The sequence below is a fragment of the Leptodactylus fuscus genome, chromosome 1, assembly GCF_031893055.1.
Source record: "Leptodactylus fuscus isolate aLepFus1 chromosome 1, aLepFus1.hap2, whole genome shotgun sequence".
Classification (NCBI taxonomy): domain Eukaryota; kingdom Metazoa; phylum Chordata; class Amphibia; order Anura; family Leptodactylidae; genus Leptodactylus; species Leptodactylus fuscus.
The window spans coordinates 245,850,429-245,863,659 of NC_134265.1; the positions used below are offsets into that span (position 1 = coordinate 245,850,429).

General features: G+C 38.2%; 1 protein-coding gene across 2 annotated transcripts in view; it reads left to right on the forward strand.

The window, feature by feature from the left end:
• The window catches only part of CCSER1 (coiled-coil serine rich protein 1), a 646,501-nt gene that overhangs the window by 488,714 nt on the left and 144,556 nt on the right, over positions 1–13,231 (forward strand). For both annotated transcript variants that reach the window (XM_075285086.1, XM_075285095.1), the window contains exon 7: positions 3,432–3,509. In XM_075285086.1, the coding sequence (XP_075141187.1) occupies positions 3,432–3,509 (78 nt within the window). The remainder of the gene's footprint in view (positions 1–3,431; positions 3,510–13,231) is intronic.

Here is a 13,231-nt window from a genome sequence, read left to right on the forward strand (position 1 = left end):
ATAGATGGTGTGGTGAGCAAGAAAAAGGGGGTCATATACCATGTGAAGGGACAGATAAAGGGGTTCATATATTGTGTTGTCAGCCAAAAAAGTGGGTGTTATACTATGTGGGGGCCAAATAAGGGAATTTTTCATCTGCCAGTAGGCAGTATCAAACAAAGATAGGCAGGTGGGTATCCTTTTTATAGGCAGGGGACACTTTCTATAGTTGGTCTCAGGCTGCTGAAAGGCTAGTTTCACTCCGGGTTCAATTACAACATCATTTGAACTACACTAGAAAAATCCCTGCTTATAAATACACCCAACTCAATGTGTGATATGAAGTTAAGCCCTCTGTATTGCTCTGAGGTTCAGGATGTATTATATTTTTAAGAACTTAAAATATTTTTGCCCTAAGCTAAGGGTAAATGAAGGATTCCTTTTAACTGCAGTGTAAGACCCTGGCAGCCGCCAGGCCAATTCCTCATAGAAATCCGAGGCAAACAGAGTCTGTATTGGACAAGAGATAACACAGTATACAGCAAGCACAGCATGAGCTGAAATGATTTTTACTGATGCTCATTAAACTAGCACAAGTTCCTAAATGAGATACAATAGGTAGTCTGGCCAGCCGCACAGCACTCTATCATTAAGGATGCTATTTAGATAAACTGTTTTGCATATTTAAAAAGGGGAGACATATTAATAAAGCTGCATGTGCCGGCTTGTCATAATAATGTCTTTGAGTCCAGTGTCTTTTTTTCACCCCAGAATCTCCAACGTCAATATGCAGCCTTTGTGTGAAAGGCTTGAGAGTAAATTATTTCTTGAACCTGATGTGTATCTGTCATCCAGGGAAATGCTCAGCTGTAACTAACTTGCAAATTTACAGGGAAATGGATCAAATTGCTGACAGCTGTCAACAGTCGTTTGTCAAACATACTTAGGTGATTTTTGTTAAAGCAATTGACAGTGTTACAAAATCTGCATGCTTGAGAGGAGCAATCACATGGAAATTGTATATCTGAGATATACATTAGCTTTTTGTAATGCAGTGTCTTTCATTTCTCTCTCTTTTTCTCAAGCTCTTTCTCTGTTGCTATGTCTTTCTCTCTCACTCTCTCTTTCCTCTCTCTCCTTTTGTTCACAAATCTCAAAATGGTCTACTAGTACTTTTACAGTAGTATGTCAACACATAGTCATTCTGGCTTCCAACATCTGGACACTCCCAAAAAGAAGAGGTTAACAACCTTTTGTAATCTTGTGGACAAAATTCAGCACTTCAAACTGATGAGGTGAAAATTTGCGGTGCTCTAAATTATTGGGAAGGACTACTATGACTAAAAAATGTATGTATGAAGTGCTTAGAAGAATGTCATCATAATCAGATGTGTGAGGTCCGACAACCAGTAGCCTACAGATCAGCTGTTCTAAGTAGCAGCTTTCCAAAGGAGAGCTCATCATCATCAGTATTTTGGGCCTGGACAAACTCGTTTAGGTCGGGGCCCCACAGGACTTAAATGCAGCGATTTACCTGCAGAAGAAACGGTGTGGGAAAAAGCGCAGTGTCAGTAAAAATGGTATTTTGCAGTAAAAACTGTAGTATGAACACGCCGCGATTTCTAAAACTGGAAATTGCAGCATGTCAGTTATACCTACGGAAATGCCGGCGGTTTCCCCATAGGTATAATTGAAACAGAAAGTCTGCAGAGGAAAACTCTTCAAACTTTCTGTATAAAGTGCTGTGGGGCCTTAGCCTTAAATGGAGTCTGTCAGCGCCAATAAATGTTATTAAATCAGTCTTAGTGCCATATAGTGCTATTTAAGGCCCCCAGGCTTGTCTGGCATGCATTTGTATGACAGGCTGCTTTATTCCTGTGTCCAAAAATGCCTGATCTACAAACATGTAAAAATATTTTTCCCATACAGTGAACACCAAAGCAGGGAAAAAAAATCTAAAGTGCCAAACTGATGTGCTAAAAAAATTAATAAAAACTGATCAAAGTAGCCCTGCAAAAAAGATAACCTATGCGTTACCTGGTTATGGGTGTCAAAATTATATATACTTAGAGATGAGCGAACACTAAAATGTCCGAGGTTCGAAATCCGATTCGAACAGCTGCACACTGTGCAACTGATCGAACGGATTTCGAACCCCATTATAGTCTATGGGGGAAATGCTCGTTTCAGGGGTACACAAAATTCAATAAAATTATACTTACCAAGTCCACGAGTGATGGTCGGGCTGGATTCTCCTTGAAGTCTTCTCCCGGCGCAGCGTCCCCGCGTCTTCTTCCGGCTAGAATTCACTCTGCCTATGCAGAGCCGACTACGCATGCGAGGGCATGCCCGCGCATGTGCAGTCAGCTCTGCCTAGGCCGGATGCCTAGGCAGAGTGAATTGCAGCCGGAAGACGCCGCGGGGACGCTGCACGGAGAAGACTTCTAAAGGTAAGAGAAGAACCAACGCTGGTTCTGCATCGAACCTTAAACTTCGAACAGCTAGTAGTGTTCGATCGAGTACGAGTATTTTGAATACCGTAGTATTTGATCGAACACCTACTCGATCGAACACTCCGTGCTCATCTCTATATATACTATATAAATCCCTGAAATTATACCAAATCATTGAATATAGGTGACGTGTAATTTTGGCTTCTCAGTGAACACTGTAAAAAGAAGCCCACGCAAATGCACTTTTTCTACAGTTCCACCCCATTATGACTTTTTTTTCCAGCTTCCCAGTACATTGTACAGAATAATAAATGGTGCCATTATGTAGAACAATTTGTCCCGCAAACATTAAGCCTTCATATGGCTCTCTAAATATAAAAAAGAAAAAAATTATGGGGTTTAGAAGTCGGGAAGTCAAAAATGAAAATAAAAAAAATGACACCGGTGGGAAAGGGTTAAAAATATATTACTGCTGACTGTCAATTTATAAAAGGTGTTGTATGGTATGCATGATGTTCTCTTTACTAATACGCTTTTGATGTGTAATATAAAATACGTAAATTTAGCCTTGTTGTCATGTGCAAGAGTCATTGTCATATCTTATTCTGTAATATTTTACCATACTTAAAACCTACAGCTGGATGTGACAAGAAGCTGTTGTTATTGGATTCTGCAGCAAGCAGTACCTTTCTTTCTTCACATTATCCATGTCCCTTTGCTGTCACATTAACACATTTGAGCGCCATAGACAACTTTATCTGTTGCTTTGCTGTTATCACAATTCACCGAGGAACAAGTAGACAACCTGTCAAAGGACCTTAGCATTTGTTTGACTTTATAGTACTGCAGCTTGTAAACCAACAAATCTACAAAGCAGAAATACTAATACAAAGAGATTTTATTTAGTAGAAGTGCAAATGGCTATTACTTTTTATGTGTTTTTTTTATTTGATTTCTATTATTTTACTCATACCTATATGTCTTTTTTTTTCCGAACAGAGCTCTGAGATGAGTCCAGCCAGCAGTACAGCATCGCTTCCAATTAGCCCTATTGCTGAAAAGAGTCTTCCTTTTAAGGTATGACATTTCTTCTTCTTTTCTCAAACATGTACAGATGTCGCCCTTTTTAACTGCAATAGAATAATGAACTCCAGCAAGATAACCCACAACAAATACCGTTGAAAACAATTATTATTATTAACATGCCACATGCCACTAAAGATCCTCTCATACAATAGAGTCCCATCCGTGGACAGCGGTATATATGTGGGCTGTACTTCCAGGATTGGACTTGGCTATGCGCATAGCAAAAACAAAAAGACGTGTCAGCTCACTTACGTGTCTTCAATCGAAGATTGATTGTAGAAAACACTCTGTTTGTCCCGTGTTGTAGTCCTCCAGACTAAGTATGCATGCACGGAAAAAAGCCTCCCAGCTCGAGGTAAAGTTGAATAGCCACACGAAGAATCCAGCAAAGCAAACTTAAATAAAACGTAGCATTTATTTCATAAATCCAGAATAAAATATGCGTCAATATCAAAGTTCAAAAAACGTCCATGATGGCAAGAGGAAAAAAGACGACGTCTGGCTGACGCGTTTCGGAGCTCTATAGGGGCTCCTTACTCATAGCCTGACGAAAGTAATGCAAGTGCTCATTTATATAGTAGGAATTCCTGATTGAGCAGCTGCAAAACACCGACAATACAAAGACTGACAATATGACGTACAAAGACCCACAAAAAGCACATATAAATTTGAAAATAAACTTTCATCACACCAATTAAAAACACAAATCTAAAACAGTAACACAAATTGCAACCTAATAATACATTGTTATACACAAAAATTATTATTCATGAGATTCCTGGCTTATTTAGATTAGTGACTGACAATATTGTACCTGGATCCAAGGGGATGTTTAACCTTACTAAAGATGGCTAAATTGAGGTTCATTGCTTGCACGTAGTTGTAAATATTGTGTGGAGAGAAGGTAACTGAAACAAAAACCATCTGTTGAACTGGAAAAATGGCAATCTAGAAGCCTGAGTTCAGGAGGACTTTTGCCCTCACTAAAGATGGCTGAATTATGGCTCATGCTCATGCGCAAGTTTTAGGTCCCAGTCACGTGACCTGTATATTCACTGAAAAGAAAATTACTAAAAAGAAAAGAAAACTACTGATCAACCAGAACAGAAATAACAACGGCAGCAGGTAAGTACATCCAGGCATAGACTCCTATGGCTATGCGCATAGGAGTCACTGCATCATAGTCAGTTATGATGCAATGAGCCTAATTGCTACAGTTATGAACCGATAGCATTATGTTAGTTCATGACTATAGCATTTGGGCCGTACAGAAGCTCATTGCATTATAACTGACTAGATGAAGTGACTCCTAAGGAAAATGCCTGGCATAGCCGAAATTCATCCCACTATTGACATTTTTTTCCTACTATTTTCTTTTTTTCTCTACTTTATAAGAAACAATGAGGTCACACGTAAGTCTAAGCAATACTGTGACTTTACTACCACTCATAGGCCACCAAAGGTTGCCATACATCCCCATCCTAATGAGTTTTCAACAAAATTTTTAATTCTGAGAATTTAAAAATTTCAGATAGTCAAGCTTTATAATAAAACCTTGAATAGAATTATTATTATTTTTTATGTAGATTGTGAGCCCCACATAGAGATCACAATGTACATTTTTTCCTATCAGTATGTCTTTGGAATATGGGATGGAAATCCATGCAAACACAGGGAGAACATACAAACTCCTTGCAGATGGTTTGTTGCCCTTGGTGGGATTTGAACACCAGGACTCCAGCGCTGCAAGGCTGCAGTGCTAACCACTGAACCACCGTGTGGCCCCGAATAGAATTATTATTAGCATTAGATACAGTCCTATGAAAAAGTTTGGGCACCCCTATTAATCTTAATCATTTTTAGTTCTAAATATTTTGGTGTTTATAACAGCCATTTCAGTTTGATATATCTAATAACTGATGGAAATATTTCAGGATTGAAATGAGGTTTATTGTACTAACAGAAAATGCACAATATGCATTAAACCAAAATTTGACCGGTGCAAAAGTATGGGCACCTCAACAGAAAAGTGACATTAATATTTAGTAGATCCTCCTTTTGCAAAGATAACAGCCTCTAGTCGCTTCCTGTAGCTTTTAATCAGTTCCTGGATCCTGGATAAAGGTATTTTGGACAAACAATTCAAGTTCAGTTAAGTTAGATGGTCGCCGAGCATGGACAGCCTGCTTCAAATCATCCCACAGATGTTCAATGATATTCAGGTCTGGGGACTGGGATGGCCATTCCAGAACATTGTAATTGTTCCTCTGCATGAATGCCTGAGGATTTGGAGCGGTGTTTTGGATCATTGTCTTGCTGAAATATCCATCCCCGGCGTAACTTCAACTTCGTCACTGATTCTTGAACATTATTCTCAAGAATCTGCTGATACTGAGTGGAATCCATGCGACTCTCAACTTTAACAAGATTCCCGATGCCGGCATTGGCCACACAGCCCCAAAGCATGATGGAACCTCCACCAAATTTTACAGGGGGTATAATGTGTTTTTCTTGGAATGCTGTTTCTTTTTGGACGCCATGCATAACGCCTTTTATTTATAACCAAACAACTCAATTTTTGTTTCCAAAATGAAGCTGCCTTGTCCAAATGTGCTTTTTCATACCTCAGGCAACTCTATTTGTGGCGTACGTGCAGAAACGGCTTCTTTCTCATCACTCTCCCATACAGCTTCTATTTGTGCAAAGTGCGCTGTATAGTTGACCAATGCACAGTGACACCATCTGCAGCAAGATGATGCTGCAGCTCTTTGGAGGTGGTCTGTGGATTGTCCTTGACTGTTCTCACCATTCTTCTTCTCTGCCTTTCTGATATTTTTCTTGGCCTGCCACTTCTGGGCTTAACAAGAACTGTCCCTGTGGTCTTCCATTTCCTTACTATGTTCCTCACAGTGGAAACTGACAGGTTAAATCTCTGAGACAACTTTTTGTATCCTTCCCCTGAACAACTATGTTGAACAATCTTTGTTTTCAGATCATTTGAGAGTTGTTTTGAGTAGCCCATGATGCCACTCTTCAGAGGAGATTCAAATAGGAGATCAACTTGCAATTGGTCACCTTAAATACCTTTTCTTATGATTGGATACACCTGGCTATGAAGTTCAAAGCTCACTGAGGTTACAAAACCAATTTTGTGCTTCAGTAAGTCAGAAAATAGTAGTTAGGGGAATTCAAATCAATAAAATGATAAGGGTGCCCATACTTTTGCACCGGTCAAATTTTGGTTTAATGCATATTGCACATTTTCTGTTAGTACAATAAACCTCATTTCAATCCTGAAATATTACTGTGTCCATCAGTTATTAGATATATCAAACTGAAATGGCTGTTGCAAACACCAAAATATTTAGAACAAAAAATGATTAAGATTAATAGGGGTGCCCAAACTTTTTCATAGGACTGTATTAGTCGTCATTACCAACACAATCACAACATCACTTAAATGTCGGCATGTGATAGCCATTGGTATGTGTTATATGCGGGGCACCTCCAACATGGAGAATGCACAAAAAGTAAAGTTTCTTGACCTTTCATTGAACTTCCAGAGAAGGTTCATATAAATCCTTGTTTACTTTTTAAAATAAAATTGTCCCCTTAGCCATTATTTGATGTGTGTTTGGTGTAATCACTGCCTGCCTTGAGTTTATTTCTCCCCAAGCCTAATATATCTCTGACTGACAGCTGATCTCTTCTAGCCTAGGAAAGTCAGCACATGATCATGAAATACACACAAAAACAAAGCTGCAAAACTTTTTTAAAAAGCAGACATCGCACTCTATGATGTGTTCAGATTCCAAACTAAATCCCATAATAAAATATTTTACTATTATAAATTTAGTGTACTTTACCTCTCTCATGTGTCTGACAAGTTAAGCACCTTTTAACATAAAGGGATACTGCTAACTCTTCATTTTGTGTTGGAGGGAGGTGTGAATTGCAGACTTTGGTTGATATGATGCATTAGTTAAAGGGATATTCCTATTAATAGAAGAATGCCTAAAACATGTATACGGTAAGTTATTTATATATACACTAGACCTTCATTATAAAACATAACGCAGAATCAAGATCTGTGCTCACCTATCTTCCTATGGTGTGACGTATTTCCACTATTCCACTGTTCCAGATTTATCTGTTTGGCTTCACTTTCATGCTTCTCTGCCTTCTCCTATTGAGTAAGGATGAGCAATCCAGCTCATGACAATCCAGGTTTGGATGAACCTAAGATTTGGGGGTTTGCCAACCACAAATCAGTATTCCACTCTGGAGTCTCTGGGGTTATCTGGAAACATACGGTTAGATGCATGCATAATGGAAATAAAACTAATACTGCAATGGAGTGTTCCAGAATCACGTCTAAACCACTTATGCACTGCTGTAGGGGTTGTTTGTGGCATAGTGGACTTCCTTCTTTAATGTCGAACTTCATTCTTGAGGTGAGAAACAACGTTCACTCCGTAGGCAAATAAGCTGTTTGGTGAACTGTGCCAATCTGAGCACCCACCTACATCAAAAAATGCTGCATTTCCACAACGTGGGGTCAAGTAGTAGAAAAGCTGCTTTTTTTGTTGCAGATTTTGCTATGTCTTATTAGTCAACCCTAACAGTAAAAGTGGATTTGGCTCAAAAAATGGAGCGAAGTCTGCAAAAAAAACCAAAAAACTGCTTTTCCACAATCTGAGTCTGAAATTTGCATTTTAAGTGTCCAATTACACAGAGTTTTTGGGTGCTGATTATAACGCTGAATCCGCATCAGAATCCATGTCGAAAAAACCTTTCCCCATAGAGTTCTATGTGTTCCGCTTTTTTTTATTTTTCCACTAGTGGAAAAAAAAAAGCTTCCTTCAGGCGGATTCTGCCTGCAAAAACCAATGGAGTCAATGGGAGGTGGAAAATCCACGTTGCGGATTTGAGCACGGAATTGGCAAAAACCACGCGCAAAGAATATCTAGCGGTTTTTTCAAGGTCCACAAACTGTGCTGGAGGGAAAAAAAAATTAAAAGCTTCAAAAAATGCTCCAAAAACCACTTAAAAAAACATTTTCTAATTCCTGAAGCTTATTTTTTCCTCGTCAAAATCCTCGCCAAAAAACTCCTTGTGAATGGACCCTTTCACAAAAAACACCCCCACAACAGCATGAGGCTTTCAGTTGCCTGATCACTGTAGTACCCAGGTTGAACCTGTAGATTTATTATCTGCAGGGTTTAGAAATCCAATCCTGTTATCTGACTTATACTAATATATATATATATATATATATATATATATATATATATATATATATATATATATATATACAGTTAGGGCCAGAAATATTTGGACAGTGACACAAGTTTTGTTATTTTAGCTGTTTACTAAAACATGTTCAGAAATAAATTATATATATAATATGGGCTGATATGGGCTGAAAGTGCACACTCCCAGCTGCAATATGAGAGTTTCCACATCCAAATCGGAGAAAGGGTTTAGGAATCATAGCTCTGTAATGCATAGCCTCCTCTTTTTCAAGGGACCAAAAGTAATTGGACAATGGACTCTAAGGGCTGCAATTAACTCTGAAGGCGTCTCCCTCGTAAACCTGTAATCAATGAAGTAGTTAAAAGGTCTGGGGTTGATTCCAGGTGTGTGGTTTTGCATTTGGAAGCTGTTGCTGTGACCAGACAACATGCGGTCAAAGGAACTCTCAATTGAGGTGAAGCAGAACATCCTGAGGCTGAAAAAAAAGAAAAAATCCATCAGAGAGATAGCAGACATGCTTGGAGTAGCAAAATCAACAGTCGGGTACATTCTAAGAAAAAAGGAATTGACTGGTGAGCTTGGGAACTCAAAAAGGCCTGGGCGTCCACGGATGACAACAGTGGTGGATGATCGCCGCATACTTTCTTTGGTCAAGAAGAACCCGTTCACAACATCAACTGAAGTCCAGAACACTCTCAGTGAAGTAGGTGTATCTGTCTCTAAGTCAACAGTAAAGAGAAGACTCCATGAAAGTAAATACAAAGGGTTCACATCTAGATGCAAACCATTCATCAATTCCAAAAATAGACAGGCCAGAGTTAAATTTGCTGAAAAACACCTCAAGAAGCCAGCTCAGTTCTGGAAAAGTATTCTATGGACAGATGAGACAAAGATCAACCTGTACCAGAATGATGGGAAGAAAAAAGTTTGGAGAAGAAAGGGAACGGCACATGATCCAAGGCACACCACATCCTCTGTAAAACATGGTGGAGGCAACGTGATGGCATGAGCATGCATGACTTTCAATGGCACTGGGTCACTTGTGTTTATTGATGACATAACAGCAGACAAGAGTAGCCGGATGAATTCTGAAGTGTACCGGGATATACTTTCAGCCCAGATTCAGTCAAATGCTGCCAAGTTGATCGGACGGCGCTTCATAGTACAGATGGAGAATGACCCCAAGCATACAGCCAAAGCTACCCAGGAGTTCATGAGTGCAAAAAAGTGGAACATTCTGCAATGGCCAAGTCAATCACCAGATCTTAACCCAATTGAGCATGCATTTCACTTGCTCAAATCCAGACTTAAGGCGGAAAGACCCACAAACAAGCAAGACCTGAAGGCTGCGGCTGTAAAGGCCTGGCAAAGCATTAAGAAGGAGGAAACCCAGCGTTTGGTGATGTCCATGGGTTCCAGACTTAAGGCAGTGATTGCCTCCAAAGGATTCGCAACAAAATATTGAAAATAAAAATATTTTGTTTGGGTTATGTTTATTTGTCCAATTACTTTTGAGCTCCTAAAATGTGCAGTGTTTGTAAAGAAATGTGTACAATTCCTACATTTTCTATCAGATATTTTTGTTCAACCCTTCAAATTAAACGTTACAATCTGCACTTGAATTCTGTTGTAGAGGTTTCATTTCAAAACCAATGTGGTGGCATGCAGAGCCCAACTCACGAAAATTGTGTCACTGTCCAAATATTTCTGGCCCTAACTGTATATATATATATATATATATATATATATATATATATATATATATTTGTTGTTTATTTAAATTCCCAGACTAACGTGTTCTTATATTCTGTTATTCTTTACTCTACAATGGCCACTTTCCATTTTTTATATAAAATTTTAAAATCAAACCTGTGTGCATTTTATGTTGCTTTATTTTTTCATACCTTATTATGGACAAAACACCACCAGTAAATTTGGAGACTGGGTGCTGTCTCTGAATAGTACAGACCTCTCACGGATACAGATGTGTGAATGAGGCCTTATTTGAGCCTACTGTTTTGCCTTGAAGTATATATGTTTCAAATATCTTATGTCTGACACCTTATACTGTATACTTCCCACTTCTTATGACTATTTTAGGCCGATTGTTGCCAATTGTGTTGCATCTAAAACCCAATGAATGAAACATAAAATGGTACTTTGGGGTGCTCTGTTAGCCCCTGTACATTATTTTAGGTGATTATTTTATTTCTAGTTTTTTAGTTGTTGTGCTTTTAGAGATTTAGAAATCTCAAATAAAGAAAGCAAAGCGATGGTGTAAGGTTTTCCCAATAGAATACACCAAAAGTTCCCTACTCCATTTAGTAAATGTGAAGCTGCAGAACCTTCAGAAGGTCACAGTAGACCTGACATTCTGAGTTCTGTCAAGCTTTTTCTTAGAGGAAAAGTCTAACATGGAGTTATTTACAGAGCATTTCTGATATACAGTATCTCTAAGATGTAAACAGCCAGGTAGTGGGAAAAAAAAGTGTCTTTCACCTTTCATGTAGTTCAAAAACTTTCTCTAGTCTTCAACTACAGGTATACAGCCACAGTAGTCTAATACTGAGACTAATAGGAAGAAAAGCTCCGTCTATTGAATGCAACAAAAAAAATCACACTGATACTGTTGACGTTTATGGAAAGTATTGTTCTTTGTAATGTTTTTGTTTCTTTTAATATTCTATTAATATTAAAGGAAACATACAGGATAGTGGTCGCTCAATCCATCAAACAGCTGTCAGCCCTCTCGATTGTCTTTTGATGAAAATAAATGCATTTCTAGGCTTGGAATAATAATTTGTCTGTCTGATTTTATGTCAAATAGTCATTTTTTTTTTCCTTGCTATATTTGAACTATTGGCTCCTATAAATGCATTTTAGAAAAGCAAGCAAACCATGAACTTCTGTAGCATTTATTTCAAGTGGTTCTTCAGCTTAAAGAGGGGATTTATTTTGATCATTTTAATAGAACTTGGCTTTTGTATTTGATAGCACTAAATGTTTTATAAATATTAGCATGCATATTAAATTAAATCAATTGGTTTGAACGTGTTGAATTAGATTTTCTTGAACATTCAGTCTATTTGTTTTTGCTTGTTTATATAAATTACACTTAGCTTTTCGTGACTGTATAAATGTTATGTACTTATGAGGATGTATGTACTAGGACCGAGTTCATTACAGGAAGTTTTTATATATTATTCGCAAAAGGAGTCAAATGTGCAGGGTGTCCCAAAGGTAAGGAAACAGCCATATAAAATGATTACAGTTTGGGGCAGTGATTCAATTTTAGACCCAGGTAGTGGGGTAAAAGGGAAAACTGTCCATGTTACTAGAGATGAGCGAGTACTGTTCGGATCAGCCGATCCGAACAGCACGCTCGCATAGAAATGAATGGACGTAGCCGACACGCGGGGGGTTAAGCGGCCGGCCGCCATCAAAGCGGAAGTACCAGGTGCATCCATTGATTTCTATGGAGAGTATCGGCTGATCCGAACAGTACTCGCTCATCTCTACATGTTACCAATATGGTAGCCATCTTGAATGCCACCATCCTGGATTCAACTTCAGTTTTGCAAATGGGAAGGTAGATGTGCAACACATCAAACTGGTTGAGAATTTCACCAGATAAAAAGGTCTGTCTCATGTTAACATAACTTTATTTGCCCTCGTGTATAACTAGAATTATTGTTATGGGCTCTTAATTTTGTTCCCAGGAGACTGAATATCATCTTAAGTAAAATAGTTTTCACTGGAAGGTGTCATACATTGTTGTAACTTTGGATCATCCAACATAAAAATGGTATAATCCAACATGTAGACTGTGTTTAACTCTTTAGACAATTTCCTAGTTTATGCCTTTGATAGATGACTTTGCTGTATGCCACTGTATTGGCATATAGCAGCATACAGATGTAGCCATCTTTAACTTGATAGCGTGCTGCAGCATAATATCAAAACCAACAAGTTACCAATGGAAAAATAATTTCCATTGTTTACTGAGCTTATTTACTGTCAAGTTAAACTTAGTTAAATCTGGATGTCACCTATTGATGTCAATTGTAGAAAAACTCACACTGCATGGTGTACATTTTTGCAGTGACTAACTTTATAGTATAACCAAGTCCACATCTCCTATGAGCTTTTAGAAAACTTTAAAAAATATATATTTGCCCAGCTTAGCTTAAACTCTCTTGGCTTCTGTCAAGTGAATAAAAGCAAATTTATACATTTAACATATGCATAATTAACATTTAATATGCTGGAAGCTTGTAAGAAACAGATCTTTACTAAACAGATATGAATTGATGGAAGTTGAATAATTTAGCTTTAGCTTGCATCTCATGCAAAATATGTTATAGATTAACCTCATAGTAAGTGTCTGCTGTCTTATGACAGAGGGCAGTGTAGGTGCCAAGTCTGCAGCAATGTCTTTCAGTGTTGCTTCAATTTAC